Below are 17223 nucleotides of genomic sequence, written 5' to 3'. Positions count from 1 at the left end.
GGCAATGAAAAAAAGTCTAGTTTCTGTAATATCTCTGCCCAAATTATACAAGGAATCCTCTCAAAGCAATGCTAGTGGATGTTAAGATTCAGTTTTGAAATTGTGCATAATTCAAGATAGAGTGCTATATTGTTTTTTCTCAGTTTAGCAGACAAAAATATATTCCTATGCTTTTTATTTATTCCTAACCTGAAATTATAAAACAATATCTTGTTAAAATTCCCTAAGGTTCTCCAAATTTTAGGGATCTAGTTATTTATGAGTCTCACATTTTCCAGAAAGCATTGCCTTTGTGCTGGCTAGAGGACAAGGCATATATGTTTTCCAACATTGATAATTGTGAGCAAAATAATCATAAATGAGAACTGGTTTAGCATTTCAAAGTTACATCCCAGATGATCCAACCCTGAAATATTTTACCCCAAAATTATGTATTTCAATACACACATTCATTACATTGCAAATCTAAAATGCACACCTGTAGGATATAATCCAGTAGAAATATTCTATTTTGCAGATATAAAACTGAGGTTCAGAGAGTCCAAAGTATTTGCCTGTGGCCACTCAGTTAGTTGGTGGCAGAGTCCGAACCTGAGTTCAGACAGCTTGCCTTTGACTACAGGGGTTTTTCCACCCTGCTAACCTGCTCAAATACTTTTACAAAAAGTGATACTAAAGGCAAACTACCACGTGTTCTCTATTCTGTAATTCTATGTGGGGTGATATGAAGATCGTATCTGTTTGAGGAAATTACATGTACTTCATTGGAGTTGATGCGAGGCACGTAGAATAACTTCTTAGTTGCCAAGCCCAAGTTAGTAAACCTGAAAGTCTCTTTTGGATTCCTCACTGAAACTTGAGCATGAAAATTAATTTTGAAAGGAACTAAGAATGGGCAGCTAGATGGCTATATTCTGGTTTTGGAAGATAGCTAAGTGCAGAATATATTTCAAAACACTATATTTATTGTCCATGTCTTGAAGTGTCCCCAAACCCCATTCTTCTTGAAGATGAGGAGTCTCTGAAGGTTCAGACTTGATCAGCCGTGAAACTGTGACCTAATGTAAACTTGCTAAGAAATAGCATAATAATATCCTTGCCCTGAGGGTAAAACACTCGACTGGAGGTTTTTCTCTTTTATCCTTGCTCAGACTACAGTCATATTTCTTTGTTAGCATTTCCTCTTTGCATTGTGGTACAACTGACGTTGATAGATAGCGTGGAGAAACTGAATTCAAAACAAAAAAGAAAAAAGAGGGAAAAAAAAGAAAGCTCTTACACTGTTGGCTCAAAAATAATGTGTGTGGAAAGCTCTCTAGCTGGCCTGCCTGTTCTGTTTTTTTCCTTGGGCTGCAGCTGCTGACAGCAGACACACTGAGCTATCATTTGGCCACATTTGGCTCATGTAAATTGTGATAAACAGTGAGCCCATAATATTTATTTTAAAGATTCGTTCAGTGAAGGTAAGCACTCTTGACTTGTGTATACATGCTAGTAAGGAAAAGCTGCAGATGGGAAAAGATCAACTCTTAATTTCATGCCACACAATTAATACGACTCCTTGGTGCTCTCTCCCCCACAGGTGCAGGGGTGTTGGAGCCCTTTGAAGAAGTGTGTAGCTAATAGCCCATCTATAATTCAGAAGAAGTCTTCAATGGAAGACCCCCGGGGGATAAATGGACCGTCTGTAAGTAAACAGAATGTCAGTCTTAAGGAAAGACTTATTACTTTTAAAATCGTAATGACTATTTTTGTTGTAACCTGAGTGTCTAGAAATTCCTCAAAAGCTCTGTACTAATTTTTAATGATTTTAAGTTATGAATTAAGTAGTACTTTATTTCCTCAGTCAAACTTACTTGATATCTTTCTTAGAGGTTTCAGTTATCAACAATGGAGTTCAGAGGGAAAAGCCAACATTTAGTATTACTTAATTACACCAAAAAGCATAATGTAATTTTAAGGCTTACATTTTTCTTTGCCTTAGGGAAAACATATATTTGTCTCATAAAACTTGAAATTAATATCTAAGTTTGGATGGTTTTATGTGTATTTGTTTTATAATATGCATGTGTGCATGTGTGTGTATCTTTCAAATGTGTGTTTAGTGTGGTAGTTTCACAGTTTGATGAACTCTAGAATTGGCTTCAAATTAAGGAGAATCCTAGGTCTCTAAAGTTTTCTTTTGCTGGTTTATTTCGTAAGCAGAAGAGAAAGCATTCAGGAATTTTCCTCAGGTTCCAACCAGGAAGAAAGAGAGCTTCCTTTGCCTCATAAACAAATATTCCCAATCAGAGGTAATTTTACAAATAACCTTAGTGTTCTTTAGAACTCGAATAAGTCCATGGACATGAATTTTAGAAAAGCACCTTTCAGTACGTGAAAGCTGTTTCCTTGGCAAATTTCTATAGCAATATTTGGGGCAGTATGTGCAACTTCGCCTTTTGAGTTCTTTGATCAATTGTGACGCTCCCAGACCTGTGGTTTCATAGCTCAACTTTGTTCGCAATAGAATTATTACAGTCCCAAAGTGTGATCTTTAGTAATGCTGTTGTGGTTCCTGTAAATGCATGTCTTACAAGACCTATTGGTGTTATACAATAAGCAGGAACTGCTAATGGATAAGGATTTTAATAACAAAGGGTCAAGTGCTATCAAAGTACTTTGCAGTCATACTGGATGCAATTACAGAGGGTATTTTATGGATCTCCTCAGTCATCTTTGTGAGGTGGTTCACACAAACACTTCCAGATTGTTCCGTGTAGCATAGCTTTTATCCTGACCAGGAAAAGCACCCTTAACTTAACCTATTTAATTTGTTTGTTTGTTCTTTTAAGTTCCTGCTAGGGCCTGGGGCATTCAATTTATTATCATGTTAAAAATACTTTTGTAGTGCATATAAAATAAATGAAAAATAAACTCACTGATAACTACTCCCGACTGCCCCCTTTTGTGTAACTTTGCTACTTAGATTGACGCAGGTTGGTGTGCTAACAAGTCCCTGGCACATTTAACAGAATCTGTAAAGAAAGGTTGCTGATAATATTTCCTTTGATATTTTATGTTATGCAAATTCTAATGCAAGAATTAAAGCATTAGCTAAGATTTGAGAATGAAATGAATAGGTGAAGAATATAACGATTCATTTCTTTTAGCTTATTGTAACAAAAAGATGTGTTGGGTGGACAATTTCATTACATATGGTTTTGAGGTTTTGTTTTGTTACATGAAGAGGGAAGCAGTTCTCTTCTTGAATGATATCTGGCCGTCTCAGACATACAAAACAAGGGAGGGCTGTTTCTCAAGGGCGAACACTGCGGCAATGGAGAAGCAGTTTCCTGGCAGTTTGGCTGGCTCCTGCCTGCTGACCACGGAGGCACGCAGGGCCCTGAGCAGAGCCTTGGGTGGGCTCCTCAGGCTCACTGCCTCAGGCTCTCAGGTTTCCTCCTTTGCTTAGGACGTTGGGGAAACAGGTTCAAGACTGGAAGAGGACCTAGAACTTAGAAGAAAATGTTAAGATAACTTAGGAAAATAAAGGATCGAAAGGAGACCTGGAATAGTACCAGAAGTACTTATATTTCCAAACATGAACTGAACTTACCCTTGCCCTTCATTTTCATCTTTCAAAACTTTTTTTTCCCACATGACTAGAGACAACTTGGAGTCCCGAGGGGTACCTCAAAACTTTTTCTTAAACAAAGTCTCCACCATATTCAGAATGAACACAAGCATGTGTGGTACCCCATCCTCATTTTGTCTTACTGGCCCCCATCTCTCCTCACCATCACTGAAAGATTCCAGGTTTTTTTCCACAGTATTTTTTTAGATAAAATTCACATACATTGGAAGGTAGTACTCTTAACTGTATCATTTTGACAATATCTATCACAATTAGAATTTCCATCTCCCCGGCAAGTTCATAGGTCCCTTCTGACTCAGTACCTCTCCAGTACCCCTCCCTGACCCCAGACACAAACACTGTTCCAGCGGTTTTTACCTTCGATCAGTTTTGTCTGTTCCAAAGCTTCTATAAACTGAATCTTCAGATAATGTGTTCTCTTTTGTTTCTGCCTTTTTTCAGGTAGCGTTATGTCTGTGTGACCTGCCTTTAGTGTTACGTGTATCATTCACTGTTCATTTTTATTGGTGAATAGTATTGCACAGCATAAATTCTTTTTAAATAATATTAACTATATTCTAAGCACTTGTATGGGAACCTCAATTTCTGCATATGTAAGATGAGGAGCTTGAAATCCAATAAACCGAATGCTGTTTTTTTAAATATTTTATTTCTTTATTTTTAGAGAGAGGGGAAGGGAAGGAGAAAGAGATGGAGAGAAACATCAATGTGTGGTTGCCTCTCACATGGTCCCTGCTGGGGACCTGGCCTGCAACCCAGGCATGTGCCCTGACTAGGAATCGAACCTGCGACCCTTGGGTTCACAGCCCACACTCAATCCACTGAGCTACACCAGCTGGGGCCTAATGCTGTTTTATAATTATACTTTCTTCCACTCTACCTCACAGAGCATATTCCTGACAGGAGTAGGGCCTTTAGTTTCCTCATAAAAGACAGTATTTAAACCCCCCCAACTCTTTGAAAGGGTTTGCATACAAAGCCAGTTTATAAAACATCTCCGTATTGTTCTACATGTGCAATTATTGGTATAGTATTATGAATCTCTGTTGCCTTTGTAAACAATGATTCTTTGTCAACTTTACATGGTTCTTTCTTTACTCCATAGACAGAAGTGTATGGGATGGGAGCAGAGAGGAGTCAGTGGAGCCTCCTCATTTCTTCCTGTTTAGGCCATGACAGCTGGGAAGCCCAGAGGGTCTTGTATGGGGGAGGCTAAGAGGAGCTTCCTCAGCATTTCAGTGCCTAGCAGGGGGCAGAGTGTGGGAATCCTTTGACCAAGGGTGTGCTCACTCTTAATCTTGATGGAACCATGCTTTGTGATTTTTGAAGTTGAAAGTTTTGAGGTGGCTCATGACACATAAGGGAGGAAAAAGATTATTTGAACATCACAAGGTACAGTATTCTGTCATGTAGCCTGTTGACCCTACCAGGGCTTTGGGGATGTGTCTATCATGTGACAAAGGACCATGGGCAGAGGCCAAGTAGTTGCTCATTTTGATCCTGAGTAGACACAGCACTGGGTGAAGGTGATAAATCAGAAGTCCCACCTTCTTTATTCTGGAATGCTGCTTGTGTGTTTTCCACCTCTAGGAAGAAGTAGCTTATGATTTTGTAGGTTTTGTCCATTCCTCAATTCACCTCATGAGGACAAAAAGGAGATGAGGAAATTTATGGGGCTTTACAGCATTCCCATGATAATTCTGGCCACTCCTCTGTCTCCTCATCAGGAGCTTCCTTTTGAGGAGCTTGCACCACTCTCTCAGCAGAGCCCAGGCTGGCCCTCTCCCACACAAACAACTTCGAAACACAAACATCAGACAATCAAGATATGGCTACATCTTTCTATTCCTTTAGTTTCTGAGGATTTCTAGAAGGAAGTCATGTCAAGATAAGAAAAGTAGCTACTATCTTCTTAAAAGAAAGTAAATTACAAACTAAATGCTATATTTTTCCTTGAGGCTCTAAAGCTTGCAGTTAAAAACCCACCATATAAAAAACTGAATCTCATGTCTGAATTGGATAGGCAGTCTGGTTTCTTGAAAACTACATCTTGGATTCAGAGTCAGAAGACCTAATTTTAACTTTTGCTAATTAAATGACCTGGGGCAGATTTCTAAGCCTTAGTCTCCTTTGCTATAACACAGAGATAATGATATTTACCTTTTCTTATTTAAAATTACAATTCTGTAGGTCAATCGGAATCAGGTATTTTAAAGTTCTTTGAATACTGAAAAGTACAGTGTAACTCTAATATACTTGTGGTCATAAATGAAAAAGTACCTGGTCACCTGCAAGTCTACAATAAGAATTTTAGAATGCAGCCATTATACCTGTGTTAGGTATTACAGTCACTAACACAACTTATGTTCGGTCATAATGTTGTCAGCTGAGGGGAAATCAGGTCTCCTGAGACTCTAGAGCACAGGTGGCAAACACAAGGCCCGCAGGCCAAATCAGTCCTCCACCTTGTTTTAGCCACCATGGCCCCTTGTTTCTACCTGGCCTCAGTGCTGAGCTCCTTGCCCCTAGTTAAGGAGTAGTTACATTTATACAGTCATAAAATTACATTCGGCCCTTTGAAGGCAACCTCAAGGCTGATATGACCCTTGGTAAAAGTGAGTTTGACACCTCTGCTCTAAAAGGAGCATGTAATTAATTTACTTTCATTACAAAAATTATAGGTGCTGATATTTGAGAGTTTTTTAGAGTAATTATGTTTAGAGCCCCATTGCATTCTTAAAACTGTGCCTCTTGCATCTCCTTTAAATTATGGTAAATTTGAAATGCTAACAGCAGCTTTTGCTGAGATGCTGGGTTTTGCAAGAAAACCATTAAATGAAATACATATGTTCCTTATTCCTATACTTAAAAATTCTAAAAGTGAAAAGAGACTTTTAAGCAAAATGGAAGAATTAAATATTTATTTTATTGATAGAGAGAAGCACACTGTTTAGCAGAAGTTACTAAAAGTAGTTATACCAGTCTGTGATATACGTGTGTGTGTATATATATAGATAGATAGATATAGATGTGTATATCTATAGTCAAATTAACTGGGAAATTATCAATTAAATCAGGATTTAATTTTTTCAACTTTATCATGAATGAGATGTTCTATATAAATGATACTTTTAGATAACTTAAATTTAAAAGTATAGAATCCAGTGGTTTATTCGTTTTCCTTCCTTCTCCCTCCCCCCTTCCCCCCTCCTCCCTCCCTCCCTCCCTTCCTCCTTTCCTTCCTTCCTTCCTTTTAAAGCAGAAGCATCTTATTGGAAGCCTGCATTAGTTTCTTCAGGCTGCTTGAACAACATTCCATAAACTGGGGAGAAACCTGCAAGGCAACCTTGCTTCTTAGCTTCTGGAGGTCTGCAAACAGCTCCTGCATCCCAGGGCTAAAAGCCCCAGCACTTCCATCTCCACCGATCTTGTCACATGGTCTGTCTCTTCTCCTCCTCTTATAAGGGCACTAGTTACATTGGATTAGGGTACAACCTAGAGACCTCATCTTGATTAAGCTTGCAAACACTGTTTCCAAATAAGATGATATTCAGATCCTGGGGATTAGGACTTCAACATATTTTTTGGGGGGAGGGATACAATTCAACCCATAACAAAGCCGAATAAGAATATAAGGCCCAAAACCTTATCTATTTGCCTACCCATCCCATTTCCCTTGAATAATTTCAGTTTATCTGGTTGCAAGTACTGGGACTCACCATGAGCTGACTTAAGCAAACAAGAGGCAAGTCTTAAGAAAAACTGTATACAGGGAATTCAGGCAGTTTTCTTTCTATATTTCTCCGTAATGTTTTTAGTCCTCTTTTTGATTGCAGACTGGCTTTTCTACACCCTCTGGCATAGTGCTGGCTGCTGACTGTGGCTGACATGTTACTGGGCCTTCTACCATGCAGAAGGAAGGACTGGGACAGGTCCTGCTTGGGTCAGGACTCTGTGGCTGGTGGAACAGGGAGCCACAGAAACAGGGAAGTTCCCAGAGAAGGGGCTGGGCAGACCACCCAATAGGTGGCTACTAGGGCCCTTTAAGAAATCCCAGGCTGTGCTAATAGAGGCAGCAATTTCAAAGCACAGCTCTAGTCTTGCTTCTTCATCTTACAGATGGGGAGATTTAGCCCTTGATGTGCCATCACCTGCGTTCTAATCATTTTCATTGAAATATCTAACAGTGAATATATATATATATATTCTTCTATATATATATATATTCTTCTATATATATATATTCTTCTATATATATATATATATATATATATATATATATATATGAATATATATACTTCTTTCCTGATGACTTAAGGTCCTTGTTTAACTACAAGTTATAAATTGTATCCCTAATATATTGTTTTTCTTCTCTCCCTTGATTTTTCTGAGAGCAGGGTCACTTTGCATTTTCAGGACTAGGCAGTAAAGCCTAAAGCTGGAGCCAAACTGGTTGCAGTGGGTACATAGCAAATAGATACTAACTTGAAAAAGGAAAAACAGGTGGGTACAATGAAGAAAGCCCTGGCGTGGAAGCAGAATCGAGGTTGTGAGTCACAGCTTATTAATTATGGGAACTTGGGAAGCTTATGTCAAATTCTGAGCCTCAATATTACTTTTATGAATAGAAACAATAATATCTATATTATGGGTCTCTGTAATGAAGGAATCAGATATGATCTGCCGAAGTGCTTTGTAGACTGCAAAGCAGTTTACACAGTCACTGGTGTCCAGCCCGTGGGGCATCCTTCCAGACAGGATAGTACATTGAGAGGCAGATGTATGTGCTGCAGTCTCTGCTCAGCACTTGGCCTGCACCTTGACCTTTCTCAGCCTCAGTTCTTCCTCATCTGCAAGATGGGGATGATAGTACCTTCCTTGCATGATTATATGATTAAAAATAATATATGAAAGACATTTGATGAATAAGAGTAGTTTCTGGAGCCTAACACCTGGGTCTGAGCTGTGAGCTGCGATCCCCACTAGCTGCAGGAAGCTGGGCACGTCTGTGCGCCTCTCCTGGGCCATCTTCCTCTTCTGTAACCGGATGATGCTAATAACTCACATCACAGGGCTGGTGTGAAGACTGAATGAAGTCATATGAGTGAGAGGACTTCAAATGGTGCCTGACACACAGTAAGTGCTGTCTTAAGCATTTCCTATTGTTAACTAACATCAAAGGTGCCAGGCACACATATAGCAAGTGCTGAAAAAGAAACACCATTGTCATTTAAAATTGATTAGACTAGTGCGATGAGGTGCTATCTCTTATTTTACTTGTAATGTAGGTACAGTCACAGGGTTAAGATGAGATTATGACTGGGGCTGTGAGACCATGATGGAAGGAGTGAGGCAAAGTCTGCCTTTGAACAGGCAGGGCTGGCTTGGGCACACTGAAAAGTCGGAATGTGATCTGAGGGTTTGGAGGAGACTGGCTGTCAAAGTTCAAATTGGGCATCAGTTGAATTAGTGGTTAGGTATTTTAGGTAAAGAATAAAACATAGACAGGAAAACTGTTCCAGAGCCAGGACAGTGACTTGTTTATATTTCCAGGGCCCAACACCATGTCAAGCCCTTTATGTGCACTCAGTAAGCGTTTGTTTATCAGAGCTGGCCGGAATCTTATGTCCTGGCACGGCTCACTTGGGCCATAGGCACTGAACACATGGAGTGTGACAAGGATGAAAATTGCTTGTGGCAGATGCTGGAAAGAAAGGAAAGAGGGACTTTAACCATTCAGACTCACTGACTGTGGCCTGCCTCCGCTCTGGCACTCTTAACGTGCAGGGGTCTGAGAGCTCAAATCCCAGTGGGGGTCAGGACCGCAGATATATGACCAATTAGCAGTGATGGAACATGGATCTCTCTGTCTGAGGAAAATGCTCAGACTTTGGATTTTTTTTTATTTTGTTTTGATATTTGCAGGTAAGAAAGACAACTTAAACACTTTAAAGAAAAAAAAATTTCCTGATTTACAATTCTGTTAGGAATGATGGTAATCACCAGAAGTATCAGCTAGAATAAGAAAGGCACTTCAATATAGTGATAATATCATAAACATTTTCTGTAAAGAACCAGATAGTAAGTATTTTAGGCGTTGCACACTAGAAGATTCTGTGGCATGTCTCAAGTCCTCAGTTGTGGCATGAAAGCTGCTGTACAGCAGACCCGCAGGAAGACGTTGGTGAACTGTAGATAGACTGCCACCCTGGTCTCTCGTCCACTTGGGGGCGGTTCAACAGCTGCTCTGATCTCACGCCGCCCCTTCAAGCTTCCTCCTTTTGTTCCCATCAGTCCGGCTCTGTCATCTTGGATTTGACTTATTTTCTCCCTCTGAGCCTCATTTTCTTCTTTTGTAAAATGAAGAACTGAGGAGATCTCTTCTAGTCCTAACAAAACATGATTCAGTTAGTGTCCATATTGTACTAGATCATCAAAGTTAATAAAGTTTATACACCACAAATAAATACATAAGTTGATTCCCAAGGGCTGGGCAGGAAGACCCATCACAGAAGCCGAACATCGGTGGGAACCCGCTGAGCACGCAGTCTGGCGATTCAGTTCCACAGTTCCAGGACCGCATCTGAACCCAATATGATGCCTCTTTACCTTTCTAAGGTCTCCTGGCCTCTTTCTCTGGCAACCTTCTTCATCCGTCAGCCAATGAACATTATTGTTTGCAGAGCTCATAGTATAGCTTTATATTGGCACTTTGATGAAGGTCTTTGTTCCCCACATTTCTGTTCATGTATAATTTTATTTATATAAATATTCTTATGATTCATTTAAAAAGGTGCTTGAAATATGAATAAAGATCATGTCTACATTTTGTATACCATTCCAGAATGTGTTGTGATTTCAAAATATGTTCACAAATTCTTTAACAGTCCTTGCTTTAAGAGATGGGGTCCCTTGATGCTGTCCCCTCCCTTTGGGCATGGTCTGGGCTTAGTGACTCACTCACTCCTAATAAGCAGAAAAAAGAGCAGAAATGATGGTATGCCACTGCAGACACTAGGCCCTAAAAGCTAGTGTGAATCAGTCACTCTGGGGGAAGCAGGCTGCCATGTTGTGAGGATGCTCAGGCAGCCTTGTGGAGAGGCCCTCGTGACCAGGAATGGAATTTTGAAAGTCAATCCTCCAACCCCAGTCCAGCAGTCAGAGGATGCTGCTCCAGCAGACAGCAGAGGTGCCTTCTTATAAGAGCCCCTAATATCTAGTAGCACCTAACTAAATTGCAACCAGACTCCTAACCCTGAAAAAATTCTGTGAGATGATACATGTGTGTTATTTGAAGATGCTAAGTTTTGGGTAATTTGTTACACAGCAGTAGATAACTAATACAGTGAGTCTGTTGATTTTTTTGCATTAAAATTATTGTTACTTAGTATTTTGAACAGAAGTGAAGCTTGATATCTAATGTAACCAATTATATAAATGGATATTATATATCTTACAGAATCAGGGATGTCCAACCTTTTGGCATCTCTGCACCACACTGGGAGAAGAAGAGTTGTCTTGAGATATACATTAAATACACTGTGATACATATTCACAAAAGAATCTCATCATCTTTAAAGTAAATTTACAATTTTGTGTTGGATCCCATTCACAGCCATCCTGGGCTGCATGCAGCCCATGGGCTGCAGGTTGGACACCCCTGTTTAATATAACTATATAACATGTAATTATATAAATATAGTTTATATAGTTCATTTTTCTACTGCATTTCATATAGTCAGTCACTGGGGGGTTTTCTCTCTTTTGCACATTGAGTACATTCAGGTGTCAATTTATTCACCTTTATCTCTTCTCCCCCAAGCAGATCTTTCTCATCTTCATACAATAAGTGCTTTGAACTGCTAATTAGCATATATTTTATACCATTTTGCATTGTTCACACAAATTTACAAATTTGTTTGCCTTCTAGACTGTGAGCTGTTTTGGGGCAGAGAGCGTGAGAGGCAAATAACCACGCTCTTCTGACACTCAGCCCTCTTTATTTTGCGCAATGTAGATGTGAAAAAATATTTTGGTTGAATGAATGGATGGATGGATGGATGAATGAATGAATGATGACTGAACACAACTTCCTGGAGCGGCAGAATTATAAGCAGAGAGAGATCTTCACACGTGCTAGTTTGGCAGCTATCTTCTTCGTGGCACCAGGGAAGCATGCACCTTTGGAAAGAGCCTGGAATCACACTCAGCGCTGCCTGCTTGTCAGGTTTTGTGAAGGCAGAGGTACGCTGAAAACACACACCTCTGCTGTGCCACCTCATTAAGAGGACCTCCATTAATGGAAAATTTCTGATAATTCGAGCAGAGGATGAGGTTTATTTAATGTGTCCTTTTATGAAAATAGGATTATCAAAGAAAATATAGACTAATTTCACCTATAGGAAAGTAGATGGGCAAAATAAACTGACAGTCATATACCAAATTTTCATATGCTTTTTGCAAATAAACTGTATTTATTACAGAAGTTTTGCAAACTGCTCTACAAAGCTAAACTAGATCAATTACTGTTTATATGTCAAAGGAATTCTTGACATTTTTTAAAAGGTCTCACAAATCCAAAATTAACATAGACATGACCAATGTTCTCATCATGTTTAAAAGTTAGATTCATGTTATGCTGTGAACATATACTGCTGTGCTGTATTAATAAAACAGTAACTGAGCTTGTGTTCTTCTAAGCTGAGGTCAGTAGATACTGTGGGGGTGCCAGAGGGAGCATGGGTTTGGCAGGCAGCTGAAGGCTTGTGTTGGAGGCCTGGTCCACCTGCTGCCTGAGTGCGTGCACATCTCTGGTCATCTCTGAGCCAGTGTCCTCATCCCTCACATGGGGAGGGCATTTCAGTGCTGCGTGTCTCAGCATCATGGTGAGGACCAAAAGGAGAACATGAATAGCTTTATTAAGCAATGTAGCAATACACATACACGTTATGTGTTTATCAAAAGCACACCTTGAAAAACAGTGAATGCCTGTGTGTTCTTCCAGCTGCTACTTAAAAAAAATAACTTCATGCCCTGGCTGGCATAGCTCAGTGGATTGAGCGCGGGCTGGGAACCAAAGTGTCCCAGGTTCGATTCCCAGCCAGGGTACATTCCTGGGTTGCAGGCCATAACCCCCAGCAACCGCACATTGATGTTTCTCTCTCTCTCTCTATCTCCTTCCCTTCCCTCTCTAAAAATAAATAAATAAAATATTTTTAAAAAATAACTTCATGTCTTCTTTAACAATTTTCCTCTCTTTTTGTAAGACATAAAGGACAAAAAAATCTTTATTAAATTACTAAATTTATTTTATTTTTTTGTTTTTAAATATGATGTGCATAATGTGAGGGGATGCAGGAGAAACTAAGTTTTGGGCTGTACAGATGATAAAGTGGGCAACTGTTTATTCACTTGTACTTATTTTTACTTCAATTATGTGTTAAACTAAAATTATTTTCAGGGATCCCACAACTTATGGTAATTTATTTTGATGTTTAGAAATTCTCAAAATTTTATTGTATCAAAAATCATTGATATATGACTCCTTTCTTTAATGACAGTGCTGTATTCCTTTCAGTGTGTGACCATCTGGGATGTCTTTAACAATAAAACATTGTGCTTTGAGAGTAATCAAACAATAACCTCAACACCAGTTACAGTACTGGTATATTTACAAAAATTAAAAAATGCCATATTATTATCTAAAAATGTCATTAAAGAGCTAGGTTATTATCAATTTTTTAAATCCCATATCTAATTTCCATTTACATAAAGAGACAGATTTTCTTAGAATAAGGCAAAAGGCCAAAAACACATTTTACTTTTTTTACTTGCACTGCTTACCTTAGTGATTTTTTAGTGATTTGTCTATTCAAGTTTCTGTACACTAACTTGGCCCCATCTGGTAAGCTGGGTAGCTTTAAAAATGAGTTCAAGAATATTCTGCATTTGGGTGTGTGAAATTATGTTCCCTGTGAAATGTTTATAATTGGTTAGCTATGCCTGCATTTAACCGCTTGCGTTCTCAAAATAAGAAACTGTTGGCGGTGAGGTGAAACCCAAACAACATACAAATAATTTCATCCATAGAGCTGACTTTCATTAAAGTTCATTTGTTAAGAAGTTCACATTAGACATTAAAATTAATGGTTTGCTCAGATTCCAAATTATTTGGAAAAAAATCTGTGCTCACTAGTTACTGTGGACTAACAAAATCAAATCTATATTTTAACATAAGCAACTAGCATGTTATCTTTCAAAAAACAGATATCTTTCTGTTTGCCCTGGGAAAATTATTTAAATACAGTGACAGATTTTGATCAAAATCAACATACCTTATACTTCTACATTTTATTTTATTTTATTTTTTCCTAGTAGACAGTTTGTTTGTTTGTTTGTTTATTTAAATGGTGATATTTCTATATTTTCAATTCAAACTGTGGGTCAGGCTGCCGTCTTAAAACAGTATAGCCAATAAAAACTTCAAATGAACATGTGGTCTATTTGTGATATTAAATGAGGACTATGATTCACAGAACCATCAGCCATGACAGCAAGAGAAGTAACTGGGCTAATTCGCGTGTGTATGCCATGAGAGTGTGTGGTGAACTCCTCATTCCTCAGCACATTGGAGTCCCTCTGCAGGTTGCCTTAACCTCTTGGGACAAAGGTGATCTACTGCAATTTTAGTTGAAGTTAGTGGCTTCCACATATACTGCTAACAGTTGAACAAATTTTGGTATTACTTTGGAAGACCAGGCCCAAAAATCTTATAATGTTCTTACCTACCTTAAAAGTTGAGAAAAGATAGTATATAATATTAAAGGAATTTGTAAATGTAAAAAAAGAAAGTTTTTTAATTAAGCTATATCCCTGTAGCTTAAAGTTTTAAGATGTTAAATGTTTTGCTAAAAAACAAAATATATATACTGCATATTAAATTGATATATTATCAAAGAGTCCTTTAAAGTTGTTTCCAAAAAAAGTTGTTTGTATTGATAGCTAAATTCTCCAAACATTGTATATTTGTTAAATCAATAACAATTCTTTTTTTAAAAGATTTCATTTATTTATTTTTAGACAGAGGGGAAGGGAGGGAGATAGGGAGAGAAACATCAATGTGTGGTTGCTTCTCATGTGCCCCCTACTGAGGACCTGGCCCACACAACCCAGGCATGTGCCCTGCCTGGGATTCGAACAGACAACCCTTTGGTTTGCAGACTGGTGCTCAATCCACTGAGCCACACCAGCCAGGGCTCGATAACAGTTCTTAAGTCCACAAGTAGTCTTATGGGAAAAGATGAAATGGGCTGACTTTGTGGGGTAGTATCAGCTTTATATCCTTGGAGATGTTCAGTGCATATTACAACTAAGATTCAATAACATTTATTAGGCATTTATCACCCTATGTAGCCAGGGATGTTCTAAGTACTTTGCACATATAGCCTGGGCTCATAGTACTTGGTGATAAGCTGTTGGAGACTGCATGGCAATCCATGAAAGTGGACTACTCCCAGATCCCTTCCACAGCTGAGACTTAGTGAATCCACATTTACTACCTAGTGCCTAATGAAAGAGAGCAGATGGGGCTCTCAGGACCAAGGTCATTTTCCCACATTCAAGGAGGCAAAATTGATAATACTCTCTGTGTTCCTTTGGGGTTAGCATATAATTTTGAAGAAACCTTTCTATATTTTTTCAGAAAGGTTCCCATAATGCACACACATATTAGAAATACTTCCGCTATTTCTTGCCATTTTCAAGTCTTCCGTGAGCCCCCAAATATAGTATTAAAGTCCTTTCATCCTTTGTAATATCTTACTTATTGACCTATAATAAAATAATACAAGCTTTAGAGGTTATAAAAGAACTCAGAGTAAGAATCTTGTTTTTTTTTTCCTTTCTCTGATTTCCTCTTTTCTTTCTTTTCTTTATATCAGAAGCTCAGATCAATAGTGACAAATTTGATCTTACAATGGGAAATCTAATTTCTTATTGAATAGGTAATAAAAAAAAAACCTTTGAAAATATATGCAGCCTTGAAAGAAAAGCCTTGCTTATGAAATGTGTAGAAAACACAAAGCAATTACCTAACTTTTCTGTGGATTTAGTGAAAAATGGGTATGTTTAGATTTTGATAGTTTAAAAAAATGTCAGCAGACCCTATTTCCCCCAATCTAAAATCTTAGCAAAATAGAGGAATTCTGCAATAATTTCTCCAGATAATAAATGCCTGCTTTTCCATGTATCCTGCTTTTACAAATTTCTGTGGGAATTCTAGGGGTGAAGTCTTCATTTTGAACAGTCTTTTGTCTTTCATTGTTTCTTCACATATACAAGAGTCCCTTCTTATTTGTAGTTCCACATTTTTTCAAAATATTAATCTTTGAGTATTTTTAGTTAAATTTAGAGTTAACCTCACAAAGATGACCATCTTATTAGCCTTAATGTCACTTCATGGCATGGTGAGTGAGATGAGGACAAATTTAGGATACGGCTGAAAACATCATAATCAGCCATTTTAAATATTTTTTTTCTCATTTTTTGTTGAGGCTGTTTTCATCTATTACTAATTTACTGTATATGTGCTCTTAGATTCAAATCCAAGTAATGATGCTGGCTTAATCTGAGTTAAAAAAAATAATGTTTTTAATAAAGAGGGGACCCAAGTATAGCATGAGAATTGTTAATTTACTATGTTCAGTCTAGAAATAAATATTTTAATTTTGTTTTAAAATTTAGATACATGTTGAGATTCATTGATCTTTGGGAACTGAAATATATTTGCAACTAACTACAAAGACAGTTAATTGTGATTCCTTATGTAAATTTTTTTAAAAATTCTTGAAGGTACTATATTTTAGGTTCATTTCTTTGATATCTGTATGCATGTGTATATACATATATACATATACATATATATACATACATATACATGCATATATTTGTGGGTCTAAAAACATGTCCCCAACTTCAGTCTTTCTTTCTAATCTTCATTCCCTCTTTGTTAGAATTAGCCCAACTTGACTAGGAGTTAGATTCCGCTCACTCAAGCAGAACTGTGCCTGGGGGTGTGGAGGGGGAGAGGAAGTTCTTCATCTCTTTCTCAGAGGTGTGGTTCTGTTTACTTTGGAAAGAAAAGATACAAGTATCTCCTAAAGTGGATTAGACATGGCAAGACAAGATGATACATTTGCACTCTAAACTCTCAAGCAGCTGTGAGAATGCCCTATGTGTGAAATTTCTTACCTTCTTAAAAATCTTGATAGAGTTGTAGCTAAGCTCTTAACAGTCAAAAACAAACTGCCAATGAAGTTTATTTTCTTTTTTGCTGAGTTTTCTGGACCATTGTTCCGCTTGAGGGGCCCTGTTTGTTAGTTTTGGCTGGGGGACCTCTCTTCCTTCAGGATAAGCTCTCTTTAGGCACTTGCACACCTCCTACTCAGGGAGGCCTAACAGTTTATTCACAGGCCCTGCTAAAGCATAATTCAACTGCGTGACTTCCTGTCTCAAAGGAGGGGGTGCCGGCAAGGGGGTCTGTATCTCTGATGTCGATGTGGTGGAAAACTAGGACATTTTTGTATGTT

At 38.3% G+C, this 17223-nt stretch overlaps 1 protein-coding gene across 11 annotated transcripts in view; it reads left to right on the top strand.

The window, feature by feature from the left end:
• Positions 1-17223, top strand: part of EYA1 (EYA transcriptional coactivator and phosphatase 1) — a 295372-nt gene that overhangs the window by 9968 nt on the left and 268181 nt on the right. For all 11 annotated transcript variants that reach the window (XM_036031207.1, XM_036031210.1, XM_036031209.1 and 8 more), the window contains one exon: positions 1583-1687. In XM_036031207.1, the coding sequence (XP_035887100.1) occupies positions 1655-1687 (33 nt within the window). In that variant the 5' untranslated portion in view covers positions 1583-1654. Of the gene's footprint in view, positions 1-1582; positions 1688-17223 lie in introns of those variants that run through there.

This window comes from Phyllostomus discolor, chromosome 7 (assembly GCF_004126475.2).
Source record: "Phyllostomus discolor isolate MPI-MPIP mPhyDis1 chromosome 7, mPhyDis1.pri.v3, whole genome shotgun sequence".
Lineage (NCBI taxonomy): Eukaryota > Metazoa > Chordata > Mammalia > Chiroptera > Phyllostomidae > Phyllostomus > Phyllostomus discolor.
Note: the sequence above shows the minus strand (reverse complement) of the source record. Positions and strands in the feature narration are given on the sequence as shown.